The following is a 15201-nucleotide window of genomic DNA, read 5'->3' on the forward strand; positions in this document are numbered from 1 at the left end:
CTCACAACAAAGTGAAGCAGCCACTGTCCAAATGGTACATTTTGGAAGGCTTTGAAGTCGAAGTGTTAATGCAAATAGGCCGGACAGACAAACAGGATGTGTAATACAGTCTCTATGCTAGTTTGACAGAAGGGGCAAAAAGGGGTTGTCTGGGACGGGGGCTTCCAGTGAGCAGTTTATTTTTATTATTTATTTTATTTTTTACACTTGTATGGCGCGCAGCTACCCAAAAAGGGTTTCCCGGCGCCTATGACATATGGTTGAGCACAAGGTATGTGATGAGCATGATTTAACATAATTGTTTCTGGAAGAGCCAAGTCTTTATGTTCTTTCTGAACTTGGCGTAGTTTTCTTCTTTACGTATGTGTAGGGGAAGTGTGTTCCACAGAATAGGCCCTCTGACAGAGAAAGATCTTCCTCCCATTCTTGTCAGTCTGAACCTGGAGACCGCGAAGTTTGCTGCTGTTAGGGAGCGCAGATTTCTCGCTGGTAGGTAGGGAGTGGCTAGTGATTGCAGATATTCCGGTGCCGTTTTTGATTTTATCCTGAACATGTAGCTCAGGGCTTTAAAACTGATGTGTTTTTCCACCCTGAGCCAATGTAGATCGTTCAGATGTTTTGACACCCTGGCCGTTTTTGGAATTCTGCACAGGAGTCTCGCAGCTGAGTTTTGAACCAGCTGTAGCCGTTTGATGACTGCCTGGTTTGAGCTCAGATAGAGAATATTGCCGTAGTCAAGACGCGATGTAATCAGTGCGTTGACTACGGTCTTTTGGGTGGCAAGGGGCAGCATCCATAAGATTTTTTTCAGCCACTTCATGAGGGTGAAACAAAGACCTGCCACTTTATGAGCCTGCTGTTTCAACGATAGGGCATTATCAATGATGACCCCTAGGCTTCTTACCTGGGTTACTGGAGTGGGGAGATTTCCCATTTCGGGGGGCCAATGGGAAGAGTTCCATAGCTCTTTATTTTTTCCTAACAGGAGGATCTTGGTTTTATCACCGTTTAATTTCAGCTGGTTGGTGGACATCCAGCTGAAAATGTTATGGAGCCCATGTTTGAGAAGGGAAGGAGCTGAAGGTTTTGAGTCAGACAGTGAAAAAATAATTTGGGAGTCATCAGCGTAGGTCATGAGGGTGAGTCCTACGCTGTCAGCTAGGTCAGCTAAGGGTCTGAGGTAAAGGTTGAAAAACAGCGGGCTCAGGATGGAGCCCTGAGGTACTCTGTGTGGGTTAAGGAGTTAAGCAGTTAAGGCGCGCACTGGAAGGGCCCCTACCCAGAACCTAAAGTATAGAGCCCTATCATGAGATTTCCAAACCATATCTAGGTAGAGTTCCCGGGATGGTACATCCTTATGTCTTAGGAACTCTTCTGTTAGCCTGCCAAGGGTTGGATCAGTGCTAATTCTAGTGGTGACCCATTTCCAGTAGAGGGTCTTTATGGTCGCTTTAGGAGAAGAAGACCGGCTATCCCAGGCTTCGCTGAGACCTAGAAAGTATCTACCACCGCATAGAATAATCTCAAATTAAAGGAACAACAGGCTAGGCTAGGGATTTTTCTATAAACACAAAAGACAGATGTCCTGAATAACTGTGTGTGGTAGGGGAAAGGGTCGGTGCTGAGTCCTTGCAGACTCTGGTGTATGAATGGCAGTGGTCACTGCTCTTTAAGAAAACCCTCCATCTTCTTTTCTGATGGTTTTCCCGACAGCCACAAAACTGATTTTAAGTGCCTCTCAATAAAAAGGTTTGCAATGTGATCACCCACCAAAAGAGCAGACTACACCCTACACACCCTTCTCTTGCACATCACTCAGAACGTTCCAAGTCTACGTCTACGTCTTGAGAGTTTGTCCTTCTTAATTAGGTCTCGCGGCGTGGATGCCGTAGACACAATAATGTACTCCGCTCTGCCAGAATGTTCATTTTAAATGATCACTGTCATTTTCTATGACATCCTACTGAGTAACCAGCCTGACCGGAGCGCACAAGTATCAGCGACTTCACAACAAACACAGCTATATCCATGACCAAGCGAAAACCTTCAGTGAAGCCTCTTCCTATCTGCAGTCATGGCCCTGCAATGGGCTACACGTGTGAGCTTGCCTGACTGGTATTAATGAGCAAAGCGTAGCTATTTGTGAAGACGCCCCCGTCCCTAACAACTGCAGTCATTCTCCCAACTCACAAAAGATCCCTGGAGAACAGGGCGGCAAGCGAGGCCAAAGGGCTGCTTATTTTATGCAAAATGAAGATTCGCCATACCCCGCTACCATCTTCAGCGACAATGGGAACCTCAAGCAGACACTCGCACGAGAAAGGAACAAGACGTTACTGGAGGAGGGTGAAGGGCTCCAACGCTATCACGCCCCACAGAGTAACATTTATAAAGTCTGAAAGTCGGTTCAAGGCTGGGTGGCGTCCCAATCAGTCACACTTTTTGTTGAGCTCCCGAGTGAGGCTTTAGAGGGAGGCTTGGGTGCTTTTTTTAAATACCAAAATGAATGCTATATACACTCCAGTCTTAAAAGTAGGGTCTTCCAAACGCCCTTTGTATCCACTACTTATTTGTATATAGATATTAAAAGCATGGGAGTATAATCGAAGGTACTTAAGACGGTATCAGTTTGGATTTTTGGACACCCATCCCCCCAGTGCTGCTGAAACAATTTTTAGGTGGGTGTGGCGGTGGCCATCGACAGTATCCGACGTAAGTACCTTCAATTGCACTTTCCATGCTGGGGAAATGTATTTTGTGATATCTGTGCTGTGCTTTACTTTGTAATACAAGCGATCTTTATGTATGCATTCTCCCCCACCTGTTCCCAAGCAAAGTGTGTTACTAGTTCAAATTACAAATGCGTGAAACATGCAATCTGAGATAGATGCAGCTCTCCACCTTAAAAGTATTATCCTAAATTTTTCACATGAAGATAACTACCACGAGCAGTTTGTACTTACAGGTACTGTAAATGCTCCAGGACTGATGAAAAAAGGGTCTCTTCGTAATTCTCCATCTGCAATCCATCAAAGTGGATCGGTGCTGGCAGCACCACAACAAGTCCCCGATTTTCTTAACATCCTTCAATCCCACCCCTCCCCACCTCTCAGACGCTTAGAAAGGGGGACAATGCCATACCCGATAATACAAACAAGGCCAACTATTCCATTCGCCGCCCCTACAGGTTAGTAAAAATAACATAATGTAAGTGCAGTGGGCCTCACACGGTCACACATCAAAGCCCGGTGCAACTGCACCTGTTGCACCAATGATAGCTAGGCCCCTTTTAGGTTTTCTTGTGAGACTTCCTGCTTCTCGCGGTGTGTCAGGAAACATCGCTCTGCTACCTCTGCATTCTAGTTATTGTAAACATTCATTTGGCCACAAAAAAATAAAAATAAATGCGCGGAATGAAGAGATGGGGGTAAAAAAAAATATTCTCAAAAGTAATGAGCGAGGGAGAATTGGCGGCCGGGGATTGGAGAGTATGGGTTCAGATCACATCCGTACCAAAGGCCAATCACGTTAGGTTTTAGAGAGGCTTCCTGGCTTCCGTCCATGGTTTTCTTGAAACCATGCCTTGCTTGAAAACAGATGACTGGACTCTCCACAGCTACCCCGGCCTGACGCGCCTCCGCGTACTCCCGCGTGACCGGGGCTGGCAGCATCGAGAGGGCGTGGAATCCACAAGAGAGCAGCTCGCCTACACACATCCTGACTCCCACGGCCCCCGCCGGACACACAGGAGATGCTGCAGTCCGCGGGTGGCGCAACACACGCCGAAGTACAGCGTGGCAAGCTGCAGCCATGGGAATTCTTGTTCTCCATCAAATCAAATACATTTCGAGTGTTGATCCTCCAAAACATCACAGCCTTTCAAAGGGGAATTCAAGTGAGCCTGGGTGTTCCAATAAGTAGAGTCGCTCTTCCGTCACGCCATTTAATGTTTTTAGCGTGGAATTGGGAAGAAGCAGGCGTGGCCGTGGGAAATGTGACGTTTTCTCTGGAGGTCATAGCCTCTAAACGGCAAGCGGGTCTGAGGATGAGTGCGTCACATCACAAGCAGAGTCACTTCAGTGACTGTGCACACGGGCTTTTCACACGCACCAGCATGCCAGGACATCTCTCCACTGACCAGCCCACTTCTTCCTGTGAACTTTCATCCACATTAGTCACACGATCTACCAATGCATTTCCCAGTAGCCCAAACTTAAGCCCTTTATTAGTTAGAAAAAGTAAAGTTTATATAATTTTGCAGTTTGAAAACAAAAACCGACAGAATTACCTCACATCCTGCAGCAGACATATCTTGTCGGCTCCTGGGACATTTAAAGGGCTAGCAAAGGCCTGGCACAGTTCACCCTTTCTTGAATCCGTGCTCTCGTCCCCCCATTCCAGCTCTCCGTGCTGCTGTCTGGCGAACATCGGAGACAAATGAGCATTCCTACCCCTGATCTCGCGGCAACTAAGCGAAAACCCCCGGGACTGAAGGGGGCAGGGAAGGCCCTTCCTCCTGCTCTTTCACCTCTGCCACTCAAGCATGCTGCTGCCTCCTGGGCTGCTGGCATTAGAAGCTTATTGTATTTGCATAAAAAAACACAAAGCTTTCCTCTGTGCTGGTTCTGCGGCCTCCGGCAAACACAGGCTGTAGAAAACCACATGCCAGCAAGGAATCAACCTGGTATGGCCCTGTCCTGCGCTCTCCTCTAGTGGAGAGCTGTACTTTCGCTACTGAAATAGGAAGTGGGTACCCTGTTATATTATGTTGAAGTTGGCACTCTGGATCTTAACAGCCATCCAGCGACATGGTGTCTAGACTCTAATAAAAAAAAAAAAAATCCAGAGCGACATGACCGGCCTACCGGTTAACATATTCTTTAATTAAACAAGCCATTTCCTGTCGGCGTGCCAAACCTTTAACGTTCAACGTGTAATTCAGAATGGAGTAGGAAGGATTTAAGCGTAAATGTTCCGTTTTTATATAGAGGCACACAGATGGCTCAGTATGCTAGACGTTGTAGATCCTCATTGTCAGGGCAGACAGTAGAAATAAGGTACACAAAAATTATACACATTGAGCAAGATCACAAGATGTGAAATGGGTGAAACCGCCATTATAATTCAGGGTTTCTTATCCAAGGCTGACAAATATGCCCATATTTGCCAACTCCCACGAGTGAAACTTCTACCCACAAAGGTCTGCTTCTCTAGCACCCACAGGAAGGATGCGTGTCCACGTGTTTTTAACTCCATGGACTGTATTATTTTTAAACAGCACTGTGAGCAGAGCATTGGCCACACACGTAATTGGCTTCTAATTAAGGAAAGCGGATTTAGAAAAACAGAAGGATCTTTTTATTTACAATGTGGAAAATGTCTCGTGTTCTGAGGTGAAATTTGTACCTATCGTTATGTCACTTCGCTTTTTTTCACGGTTCTCGGAAGTGTGCGAAATAGTGACAATACAATAATGTGCGAGTTATCGCCTACAAAGGTAATTACAGGTCTCTCTCATTGAAAGCACATCAGGGGAGCAATGCAGCACATATTTCTAAAACCGGAACGGTTATACCGTGTTTGGTGCTTAAAAAAATAAATACAATGCTTGACCCTGACAAACTACTTGGTCTCTCCCAAAGACCCATCCAAATGTAGATTCCATTCCCCTCCCCCCGCCCGCCTGCCGGAGCTCTCAAGTTCCTTAGGTTCGCGTGGGTTTAGCTCATCCATCCCAGGTTTTGCTTTGTCTCCTCCTCCGAGAGGGTGGAAAACAGGAGCTGATTTGTCCCCGGGATTGGAATTTGTAACCTGAAATTCCAGGGACAAAAACTCATAGTTGCACAGTGCAGAGGCGTAATTACAACTGGCATGAAACCTCAGCGAGCAAGTGCTTTATTAACAATTCCTTATTTGGGTTTTAAAAATGGGGCCATTGGTCTGTGCAGAGGGGTTGCTCCCACGCTGGACGAATGCCATTGGAATTGTTCTGCTGCATTCAAGGTCAGCACAACCCAATAAGGTCCCAAGAACAGCTTCAATAGCAAGGAAACATCATAATGCCCGAAAAGTACTCTGGTGAAAATAAAAATTCGAATGGAAGTAGATTACCTCATTGAAAATTGGTCAGTATTTTACAGTTAAATGAAGATTGAAAATGAAATGGAAGATGCAAGTACTACATCTACCATAATGCAATAAGGACTTCTTGAATGCAAAGACCTGGGAAAAGTAAAGGCAAACATAGCATGCAGCACCACCACGAGAGACTGGGGAGTTCATAAATTGATCAACAAGTAATAATATATCAACATAACATATGTATTTGTGAAGCACACGTTCACCCCCAATGGGGCATCTTGGCGCTTAATAACAGAGTTTATTCTAACCCACCGGTACCTATTTTGTCGACCTCAGAACGGATGAGAGGCTGAGTGGACCTGCCGGGATTTGAACCTGTGACCATGAGTCCAAACACAGGCCCCTGTAGTGGATGCATTAGTGATTAGTCCACTAAGCCACCAGACCCAGCTACTAAGTCATCATACTCGATTAAGTAATATGCAGCCCATACACAGTCTTAAGGATGCAGGCAGCATTGTGCAGGAATGCTTAGCTCTGAATGCCTTGAAGAGTCGGATAAGCATATCTTTGTGACCTTCTGTCTACTATCATCACTCTAAAGTGGAGAAGGCAATAGTGAAAAATCCATGTTGGTTGTGGCAAGCTCAGTTCTAATGCTCCCTTATCAAAGCAGGATTTATAATTGCAGGGCGAGTGCTGTTGTCGACGGTGCACCACCGTTCTTGGCCTTCACCTCCATGGTTGCTTGCTGCAGGAAGTTGTAGCAGGTTGTTGCTCACTGAGATGTGGGCAATAGCTGTGTGAATTCAGGGAATTTCAGAAATCATGAAGAACGAAGCGTACTGCATTTGCCTCGAGTGGAGTAGTTAATATTCACCCATTTCTCCTCATCACATGTCCCTTGTAACATGGGCGGAACATCCAGCAGCAGGAATTTGTTGTAGTTGCGATATATATCTTCTCTGTTTCAAGATTCTGAAGTGCCAGTACAGGGCACTTGGGACGCAGCCGTGGTTGACTGCAACAGTTTTTTTATTACGAAATATCACCATTGGCTGCAGGACGAGACAAGGATGTCCACTGTCACCACTACTCTTTATATTGGCCCTGGAACCACTCGAGATTGCATTACGCTGCTCAGACAAAATACGGCATAACGGCGAATAGGCACTTTTGATTAAGCAAAGTTAACAGTCATTTGTCAACTGTAACTGATTGTTGAGTACAAAGTGATTTTTCTGTTGCCTCTTCCTGTTGTTTTGACCCTGGTTGGGCTTTCTAATAAGTTGAATTTTTCACAAAGATTGATTATTTGTGTGAACAAAATTGTTGTTTTTCTTATTGTAAAAGAAGCTTGCTTATAACTGTGAATTCATTTGTATATATTGATATTGTCTTGTGTATAGAATTGTTTGTATGATAGCTGTAAATAGTGTAAATGTGTGTAAGTAGTGTTTTTCTCAACCTTAAAATGCCTTTCAAAATGATTTAACAAAAAATTGCTAAAAGGGTTTAAATAAAATAACCCATACAAACAATAGGTTTCTTTCCCTTGTTTGTATTCTCAAAGTTGTGAGAGAAAATTATCCTGGGGGACAACATTGTTTTTGTTCTACTATATCACGGTCCAGTTGACCCCCTGTCCCAGGACCAAACTCAGTTTTTTTGCAGACAAAATACAAGGCATTGACATTCCAGCCCGCAACCTCAAGATAATTCTTTATTCAAATTACATACTTCTTACAATAGTCTCATCATGGAACTCTATGCATCTGCCTTCTCTGGGGCCTCTGGTTATAAAATTAACTGGACTATAAGCAAAGCCTTATCCATGACGGCTCACACCAACATAAGCGCTTTCAACATGCATCCGTTTTGTTAGATGCCCACAAGATTAACTATCTGGGAACTTCTATTAGATGCAACTTACACATGATGATCAAGGACAATATGTCGATGGTGATGAGCAGATGTACAGAAAGTTTACAACAAGCATTTGCAATGCAATGGTCTCGGCATCATTAAAGGTAGAGCTATTGGCATTGCTCATGACATTTTTTTTCTTTAAATCAAAAATAAAACTGCCCTCACCACTCTGCACTCACCACCACTCTGCACTCACCACCACTCTGCACTCACCACTCTGCACTCACCACTCTGCACTCACCACTCTGCACTCACCACCACTCTGCACTCACCACCACTCTGCACTCACCACTCACCACTCACCACTCTGCACTCACCACTCACCGCTCACCACTCTGCACTCACCACTCACCACTCTGCACTCACCACCACTCTGCACTCACCACCACTCTGCACTCACCACCACTCTGCACTCACCACTCTGCACTCACCACCACTCTGCACTCACCACCACTCTGCACTCACCACCACTCTGCACTCACCACCACTCTGCACTCACCACCACTCTGCACTCACCACCACTCTGCACTCACCACCACTCTGCACTCACCACCACTCTGCACTCACCACCACTCTGCACTCACCACCACTCTGCACTCACCACCACTCGGCACTCACCACTCGGCACTCACCACCACTCTGCACTCACCACCACTCTGCACTCACCACCACTCTGCACTCACCACCACTCTGCACTCACCACCACTCTGCACTCACCACCACTCTGCACTCACCACTCTGCACTCACCACCACTCTGCACTCACCACTCTGCACTCACCACCACTCTGCACTCACCACTCTGCACTCACCACTCGGCACTCACCACTCGGCACTCACCACTCGGCACTCACCACTCGGCACTCACCACTCTGCACCACTCACCACTCTGCACCACTCACCACTCTGCACCACTCACCACTCTGCCCTCACCACCACTCTGCCCTCACCACCACTCTGCACTCACCACCACTCTGCACTCACCACCACTCTGCACTCACCACCACTCTGCACTCACCACCACTCTGCACTCACCACCACTCTGCCCTCACCACTCTGCCCTCACCACTCTGCCCTCACCACTCTGCCCTCACCACTCTGCACTCACCACTCTGCACTCACAACTCTGCACTCACCACTCTGCACTCACCACCACTCTTCACTCACCACTCTGCCCTCACCACTCTGCCCTCACCACTCTGCCCTCACCACTCTGCCCTCACCACTCTGCCCTCACCACTCTGCCCTCACCACTCTGCCCTCACCACTCTGCCCTCACCACTCTGCACTCACCACTCACCACTCACCACCACCAAGCTTTGACAAACCCAATACCTTATGTAGACGAAACCTATTGGCTTTTCCAATGCTTGTTTTTAACTCTGTGGTCGCGTCCTTCTGAATATGTTTGAATATAAACGTTCACATTCTATCGCACGTTGGCTTGAGGGCTGTTGGAATTCACTGTATGCTTTAATCCAAAATGTTGATGCGGGTTCAACGAGAGAGAGACAGAATTTGGCAGTACGGCAATCGATTTTCTTGCATGAGTTCAATCAATGGGTGATGTAAACAAAGCGTCTTTCATCAGTGTCCATTTTGAGAACTAACAGCGAATCCCTGGAACGTTGCCTGTGTTGTATTTGTGTTGTGCAAAAGGGGATGATTGCATACTCAACCATTCATAATTTAAACATGTAAATTGTTGGCAGATGAAACACGGGTGCATACAACTGCTGAGCTTTGCTTAGCAAGGAGTTATGGTAACTTTGTTCTTAGAATGAAGTAGGAGCAGGATGCTCCGGGCAGAATTGTAAGCATTAATTTAAATCCTGTTTAAACACCGTTAGGTGAGGGCTTGGAAAACCTATTAATCAGCTATTGAATACAATTGCATTTATGGTATTTGTTGCATTTCATTGAACTCGCGGCCGCCCCGGAAGTCAGGCACGGTCGCCTGTGACGGGGGCGGGGCCACGTTCACACCGGAAAAGGAGGCAGGCGGAGTCGTAGCGTCTCGCGGCCCGGGGCTCCTGTGAGCGGTGTAGAGCCCCGGGGCCGCGCCAGCAGGAGGTTGGGCGCCGCGTGCTGAGGTAAGGTAAGTTCTGGAGCGCGATTGGTGCACTTGTGTGTGTGTATGCTCGTGTGTGTGTGTGTGTGTGTATGTATGTGTGCGACGGTGACGGCGGGGGAGGGGGAGGGGGGGGCCTCGGTGCACTTGTGTGTGTGCGCGCGTGTGTGTATGAGTCAGGGGTGGTGTCTCTGTATGTATGTATGTGCGTGCGTGCATGGGCGCGTGTGTGTGTGTATGCGCATGCGTGTGGTGCTTGCGCTTCCCAGGAGACAGCGCCTGGCCACAGCGCGCGTTCCAGTTACAAATCGCCTGGAAGGATGCGCGTGGCCAGGACTGTCTCCTGGGAATGATAGTCGCTGACAAAAGATCTCGGCGGAGACGCGCTTCCGCGCGTTGACGCCGAGACCTAAAAATGAGCAAACTGCAGTTGTAATCGTGGGGTCATATCCCAACTATAAAGATGTCGGTGGCTCTGAGATACAATTACCTCTTTAGTATGCTACCATCACCAGTACCCATATCGCAGTTCTGGCCAATAAATGCTGCTATCAAATGATAAATTTGGCCAGACGAGACACAGAGATTGGTCATGCCCTAGCTATATATTACTACTGCCTCACGCAGATGGAGACTCCCGAAAATAGTACGCTAATATGACTGGCATATCATTTTGCTAAAGGCATGACTGGGTTATACAAGTAGTATGTCATGTCCTCTCTGACTGCATATCCAAATCTTTCAAGGCTCTGTGTGAAGAATTCAACCAGCCTGCCCTCCCAATTTATATGTCACCAGCAGCTAAAAAACGGTCACAGTAAAGCTGCTAATAACCAGGTCTCACTCATCACAGATTCTACTCTCCACTCTTACCTGGAGGAAGGGCGTAGAGTTAGAAATGGGATCTCTGGTTGGCTGTGGTTTGCCCACTGTCCAAGCAGGAACCCTCACTCTAGTCAGAGTAAGTAAGTTAAACACTCAGAATGACCTGTTCTCACCCCGTAGTAGCTTGGCAAGAGCAGTCATACTTATTTTGAGAGGCAATGTGTAGAAAACACAAACACACACAAGTTTACAAAATAGCTAAAGTTTATCTCAATAAAACAAGACTAAAACGACAAAAAATCGACATACACAAATCAAAATACGAATTCTCAAAGATTAAAAGCAGTTGCAGCACTTAGAAAAACAAGTTCGGGGTCGATTGCGATGGAGCATGGGCCACTACGGAGTCGTACAGACCACGGTGAGAGTACCTTGGAAACGATGATGAAACAAAGATGTTGCAAGGCACAGGGCAGGTGAGGTGTCGCTGGGGTCGGTGCAGTGTCAGTTCCTTAATGTCCGTGCAGGTCGTTGGCACGTCAGTGCTCGGGACGTTGCACGGCACAGGGGAGGTGATGCGGCATTGGCAGCAAGGCATCGGTTCCACTGGTGGTGTGGAGTTGAAGTCTGAAGAGTCAAGCCACACAACGCCGATTTCACACCATGGGGCCACCGGTGCGCCGGCGGAGGCGGGAGCCATGTACTTTGGTTACTTGATACTTGGGATTCCCTCTGTTTTTGTTTATCGGGACCTGCGCAGCAGGTCGCGGTCATTGCATTGAGCGGGGACCACAGCTCTGGTGCAAGCAGCGGCGCAGTGTCGGAAAGCGGGGCAGGCTCCGAAGTCCAACTCAAAGTCGATGTGCTGGTTTCTTCTTGTTGAACACAGAAACTCAATTCTAAGGGCCCAGGAACTGGATTTAGCACCACTATGAAGAGTAGGGCTTTCAGCAGAAGAGTCTAGCTGCTAAGGGTAAAGTCTTTGGTGACCCTGAGACTTTAACAGGAGGCAAGCTCAACTCAAGCCCTTGGAGAAACTTTGAAAGCAGGATGTAGAAAGCAAGGCCCAGTCCTTTATCTCCCAGGAGAGAAGCAGCAGCAGGCCAGCACAGCAAAGCAAACAACAAAGTGGCAGTCCCTCCCGACAGCAACACAGCTCTTCTTTCTGGAAGAATGTCCTCAATCCAGAAGTGCTCCTAGTATATGGTGTCAGAGGTTCAGTACGTATACCCATTTCAGCCTTTGAAGTAGACAAACTTCAAATAAAGGTTGTTGTAGTGCATAAGACCCTGCCCTTCCTGGCCCTGGCTCCAGACACACTACAGGAGGGCAGATACTGCTTTGCGAAGTGACAGGCACATCCCATTGAGGTGCAAGTGTCAACTCCTCCCACTACTCTAGCTCAGGAAGATCCATCAGCCTGGTGATGGGCTATCAGGATATGCAGAGCACACCTCAGCTCCCTTTGTGTGTGACTGTCTAAAACGAATTCACAAAGCCCAATTGTCATCTAACCCAGACATGTATTCTAGGGACAGACAGAGACCAGAATGGTTAAGTAAGAAAATGCCCACTCTCTAAAAGTGGCATTTTCAGACCTGCAATTTAAAAACCAACTTTACTAAAATATGTATTTTTAAATTTTGAGTCCAGAGACACCAAACTCTAATTTTTTTATCAGCTCCCAATTGGAAGATACACTTGTGAGAGGTTCCAAGGCAGATCGAATGCTAACCCATGGGGTAGATAGGCCTCACTGTAGGGAAAAAAACAAAATTAGCAGTATTTCACTACCAGGACATGTAGAACACAACAGTACATGTACTACCGTTCAAATACACTGCACCTTGCCGCACCCTACCTGGTGTCCTAACTACACCACAGACCCTTGCCTTATCTGGTACTTACTTGCCTTGATAGTGATAGTGAGGCCTGTGCTCTGTAGGGTCTTAAACACCTCCTGAAGGTGGTACAAATGGTCCTCCCAACTGAAGCTGAAAACTGTAATGTCGTCAAGGTAGGAGACACTGAAGTTCTCCAAACCAACCAGGACCTGGTTGAACAACCTCTGGAATGTGGCAGGGGCGTTTTTCAACCTAAAAGGGATGACCCAGAACTGGGAGTGCCCTTCTGGTGTTGAGAACACTGACCTCTCTTGTGCCCTCTCGATCAAAGAAATCTGCCAGCTCCCAGACGTTAGGTCAAACGTGCTGAGAAACTTGGCAGCCAGAACCCAATCAATGAGCTCCTCAGCTTGGAGTAAGACCACACCTCTTGATCAGGGATGCCTTCATGCTGGAGTAGCTGAGATGCTCTGCAGTACCTAGGGCCAACAGGGTGTCCCTTTCCTCCACTTCAAATTGCTTCAACAAACCTGTCCCAATCTCTATCAGGGACCCTGTTCATGTGTAAAGCTGTTTCATAGCTCTGAAACCACCTATCTATATCCTCCTCCTTGGTATAATCCTTCACTAGGCCCTTGGGTAGGTGCACTTTTCCCTCAGACTGCACTGAAGCTATGCTGCCACCACCTGTTCTGGAATCAACCCTCTTTGCTTTCACTTCCAGTTCCTTTAGACCAAGCTCATGAGCCAAAAGAACTTTCTCCTCCTCAATGGCTAGTCTCTTTTCCTCCAAATCTTTTTCTCTTTCGTGCTCCATTCTGAAATTTTCAAGTTACAATTAACGGCAGCAGGTCCTACCTGATCACGGCGCTGGGGCAGCGGGACACCATACCGCCACTCAGCCGCTCTCACATTGCAGCCGGGGCTTGAACAGAACTACAGCCCCCAGCACGCTTGGCGGCGTCCACACCCACTTCCCGGCAGTTTCGCGCCGGAGGCGCTTAAGCACAGGAAGCTCTCTTGGTGGAGCGGGGGAACAATTAACGGCAGCAGGTCCTACCTGATCACAGCGCTGGGGCAGAGGGACACCATACCGCCACTCAGCCGCTCTCACATCGCAGCCGGGGCTTGAACAGAACTACAGCCCCCAGCACGCTTGGCGGCGTCCACGCCCACTTCCCGGCAGTTTTGTGCCCGGAGGCGCTTAAGCACAGGAGGCTCCCTCGGTGGAGTGGGGGAACAATTAACGGCAGCAGGCCCTACCTGATCACGGCGCTGGGGCAGCGGGGCACCATACCGCCACTCAGCCGCTCCCACATCGCGGCCGGGTCTTGAACAGAACTACAGCCCCCAGCACGCTTGGCGGCGTCCACGCCCACTTCCCGGCAGTTTCGCGCCCGGAGGCGCTTAAGCACAGGAGGCTTCCTCGGTGGAGCGGGGGAACAATTAACAGCAGCAGGCAGCGGGTCCTACCTGATCACGGCGCTGGGGCAGCGGGACACCATACCGCCACTCAGCCGCTCTCACATCGCGGCCGGGGCTTGAACAGAACTACAGCCCCCAGCACGCTTGGCGGCGTCCATGCCCACTTCCCGGCAGTTTCGCGCCCGGAGGCGCTTAAGCACAGGAGGCTCCCTCGGTGGAGCGGGGGAACAATTAACGGCAGCAGGCAGCAGGTCCTACCTGATCACGGCGCTGGGGCAGCGGGACACCATACCGCCACTCAGCCGCTCTCACATCGCGGCCGGGGCTTGAACAGAACTACAGCCCCAGCACGCTTGGCGGCGTCCACGCCCACTTCCCGGCAGTTTCGCGCCCGGAGGCGCTTAAGCACAGGAAGCTCCCTCCGCGTCGCGGACGCACGCGGGAGGCGCCGGGCTGAGCCCGGGCAGAGGGCGGGTCATCTGTGGCCAGAGGAGGCCGGGCTGGGCCACTCCACTAAGCTACAGACATGGGTAAGCGCAAACATTTGGGCAATGAGGGTCAAAGGGCCAAAAATACTAAAGTTCCTCGTAAGGCGATACTATAATCTCCTACCCAACGTCTGCAGTCGGTGCTATCAATCAAAAAATTGCTAATGCAGAAAAGGAGCTTGAACTAGAAAGAGCAAATGAATCACCTACACTAGATCCACCATTTGTACCTACAGAGGTCTTATCTGAGCGCTCACTCGTTGAAGTGCCAAACATCCAGGATTTTGCGCCTCACACTTCTTTGTTAGGACCCGTAGAGGGTCCCAGCTCTAGTGAACCCTCAAGCTCAGACAGACCAAAGACCAAAAAACGCGCTCGCAAAGCTAACCATCTGCACAATGAACAGGATCATGTAATTCTTACAAACTTGGGGGATAGGATGAAGGAACTGTTCAATGCACTTATAGAGCCTCTGTTTTTGGGTATTGGCAAAGACATTATTGATTGTATGAATACATGCGTAGCTGGTTTACTTAAGAA

General features: G+C 48.4%; 1 protein-coding gene across 6 annotated transcripts in view; it reads right to left on the bottom strand.

Moving 5' to 3' along the window:
- The window catches only part of PHC2 (polyhomeotic homolog 2), a 690492-nt gene that overhangs the window by 173527 nt on the left and 501764 nt on the right, over nucleotides 1-15201 (bottom strand). The window contains exon 1 of one of the 6 annotated variants that reach the window (XM_086922219.1): nucleotides 4289-4441. The exons of 4 other annotated variants lie outside the window; for them this stretch is intronic. Coding sequence is in view for 1 of the 2 variants with exons in the window: in XM_086922218.1 (XP_086778344.1) it covers nucleotides 2964-3030 (67 nt within the window). In the remaining variant the exon portion in view is untranslated. Of the gene's footprint in view, nucleotides 1-2963; nucleotides 3101-4288; nucleotides 4442-15201 lie in introns of those variants that run through there. One more of the 6 variants, XM_086922218.1, reaches the window with a different exon arrangement.

The sequence above is a fragment of the Lissotriton vulgaris genome, chromosome 5 (assembly GCF_964263255.1).
Source record: "Lissotriton vulgaris chromosome 5, aLisVul1.2, whole genome shotgun sequence".
Taxonomy (NCBI): domain Eukaryota; kingdom Metazoa; phylum Chordata; class Amphibia; order Caudata; family Salamandridae; genus Lissotriton; species Lissotriton vulgaris.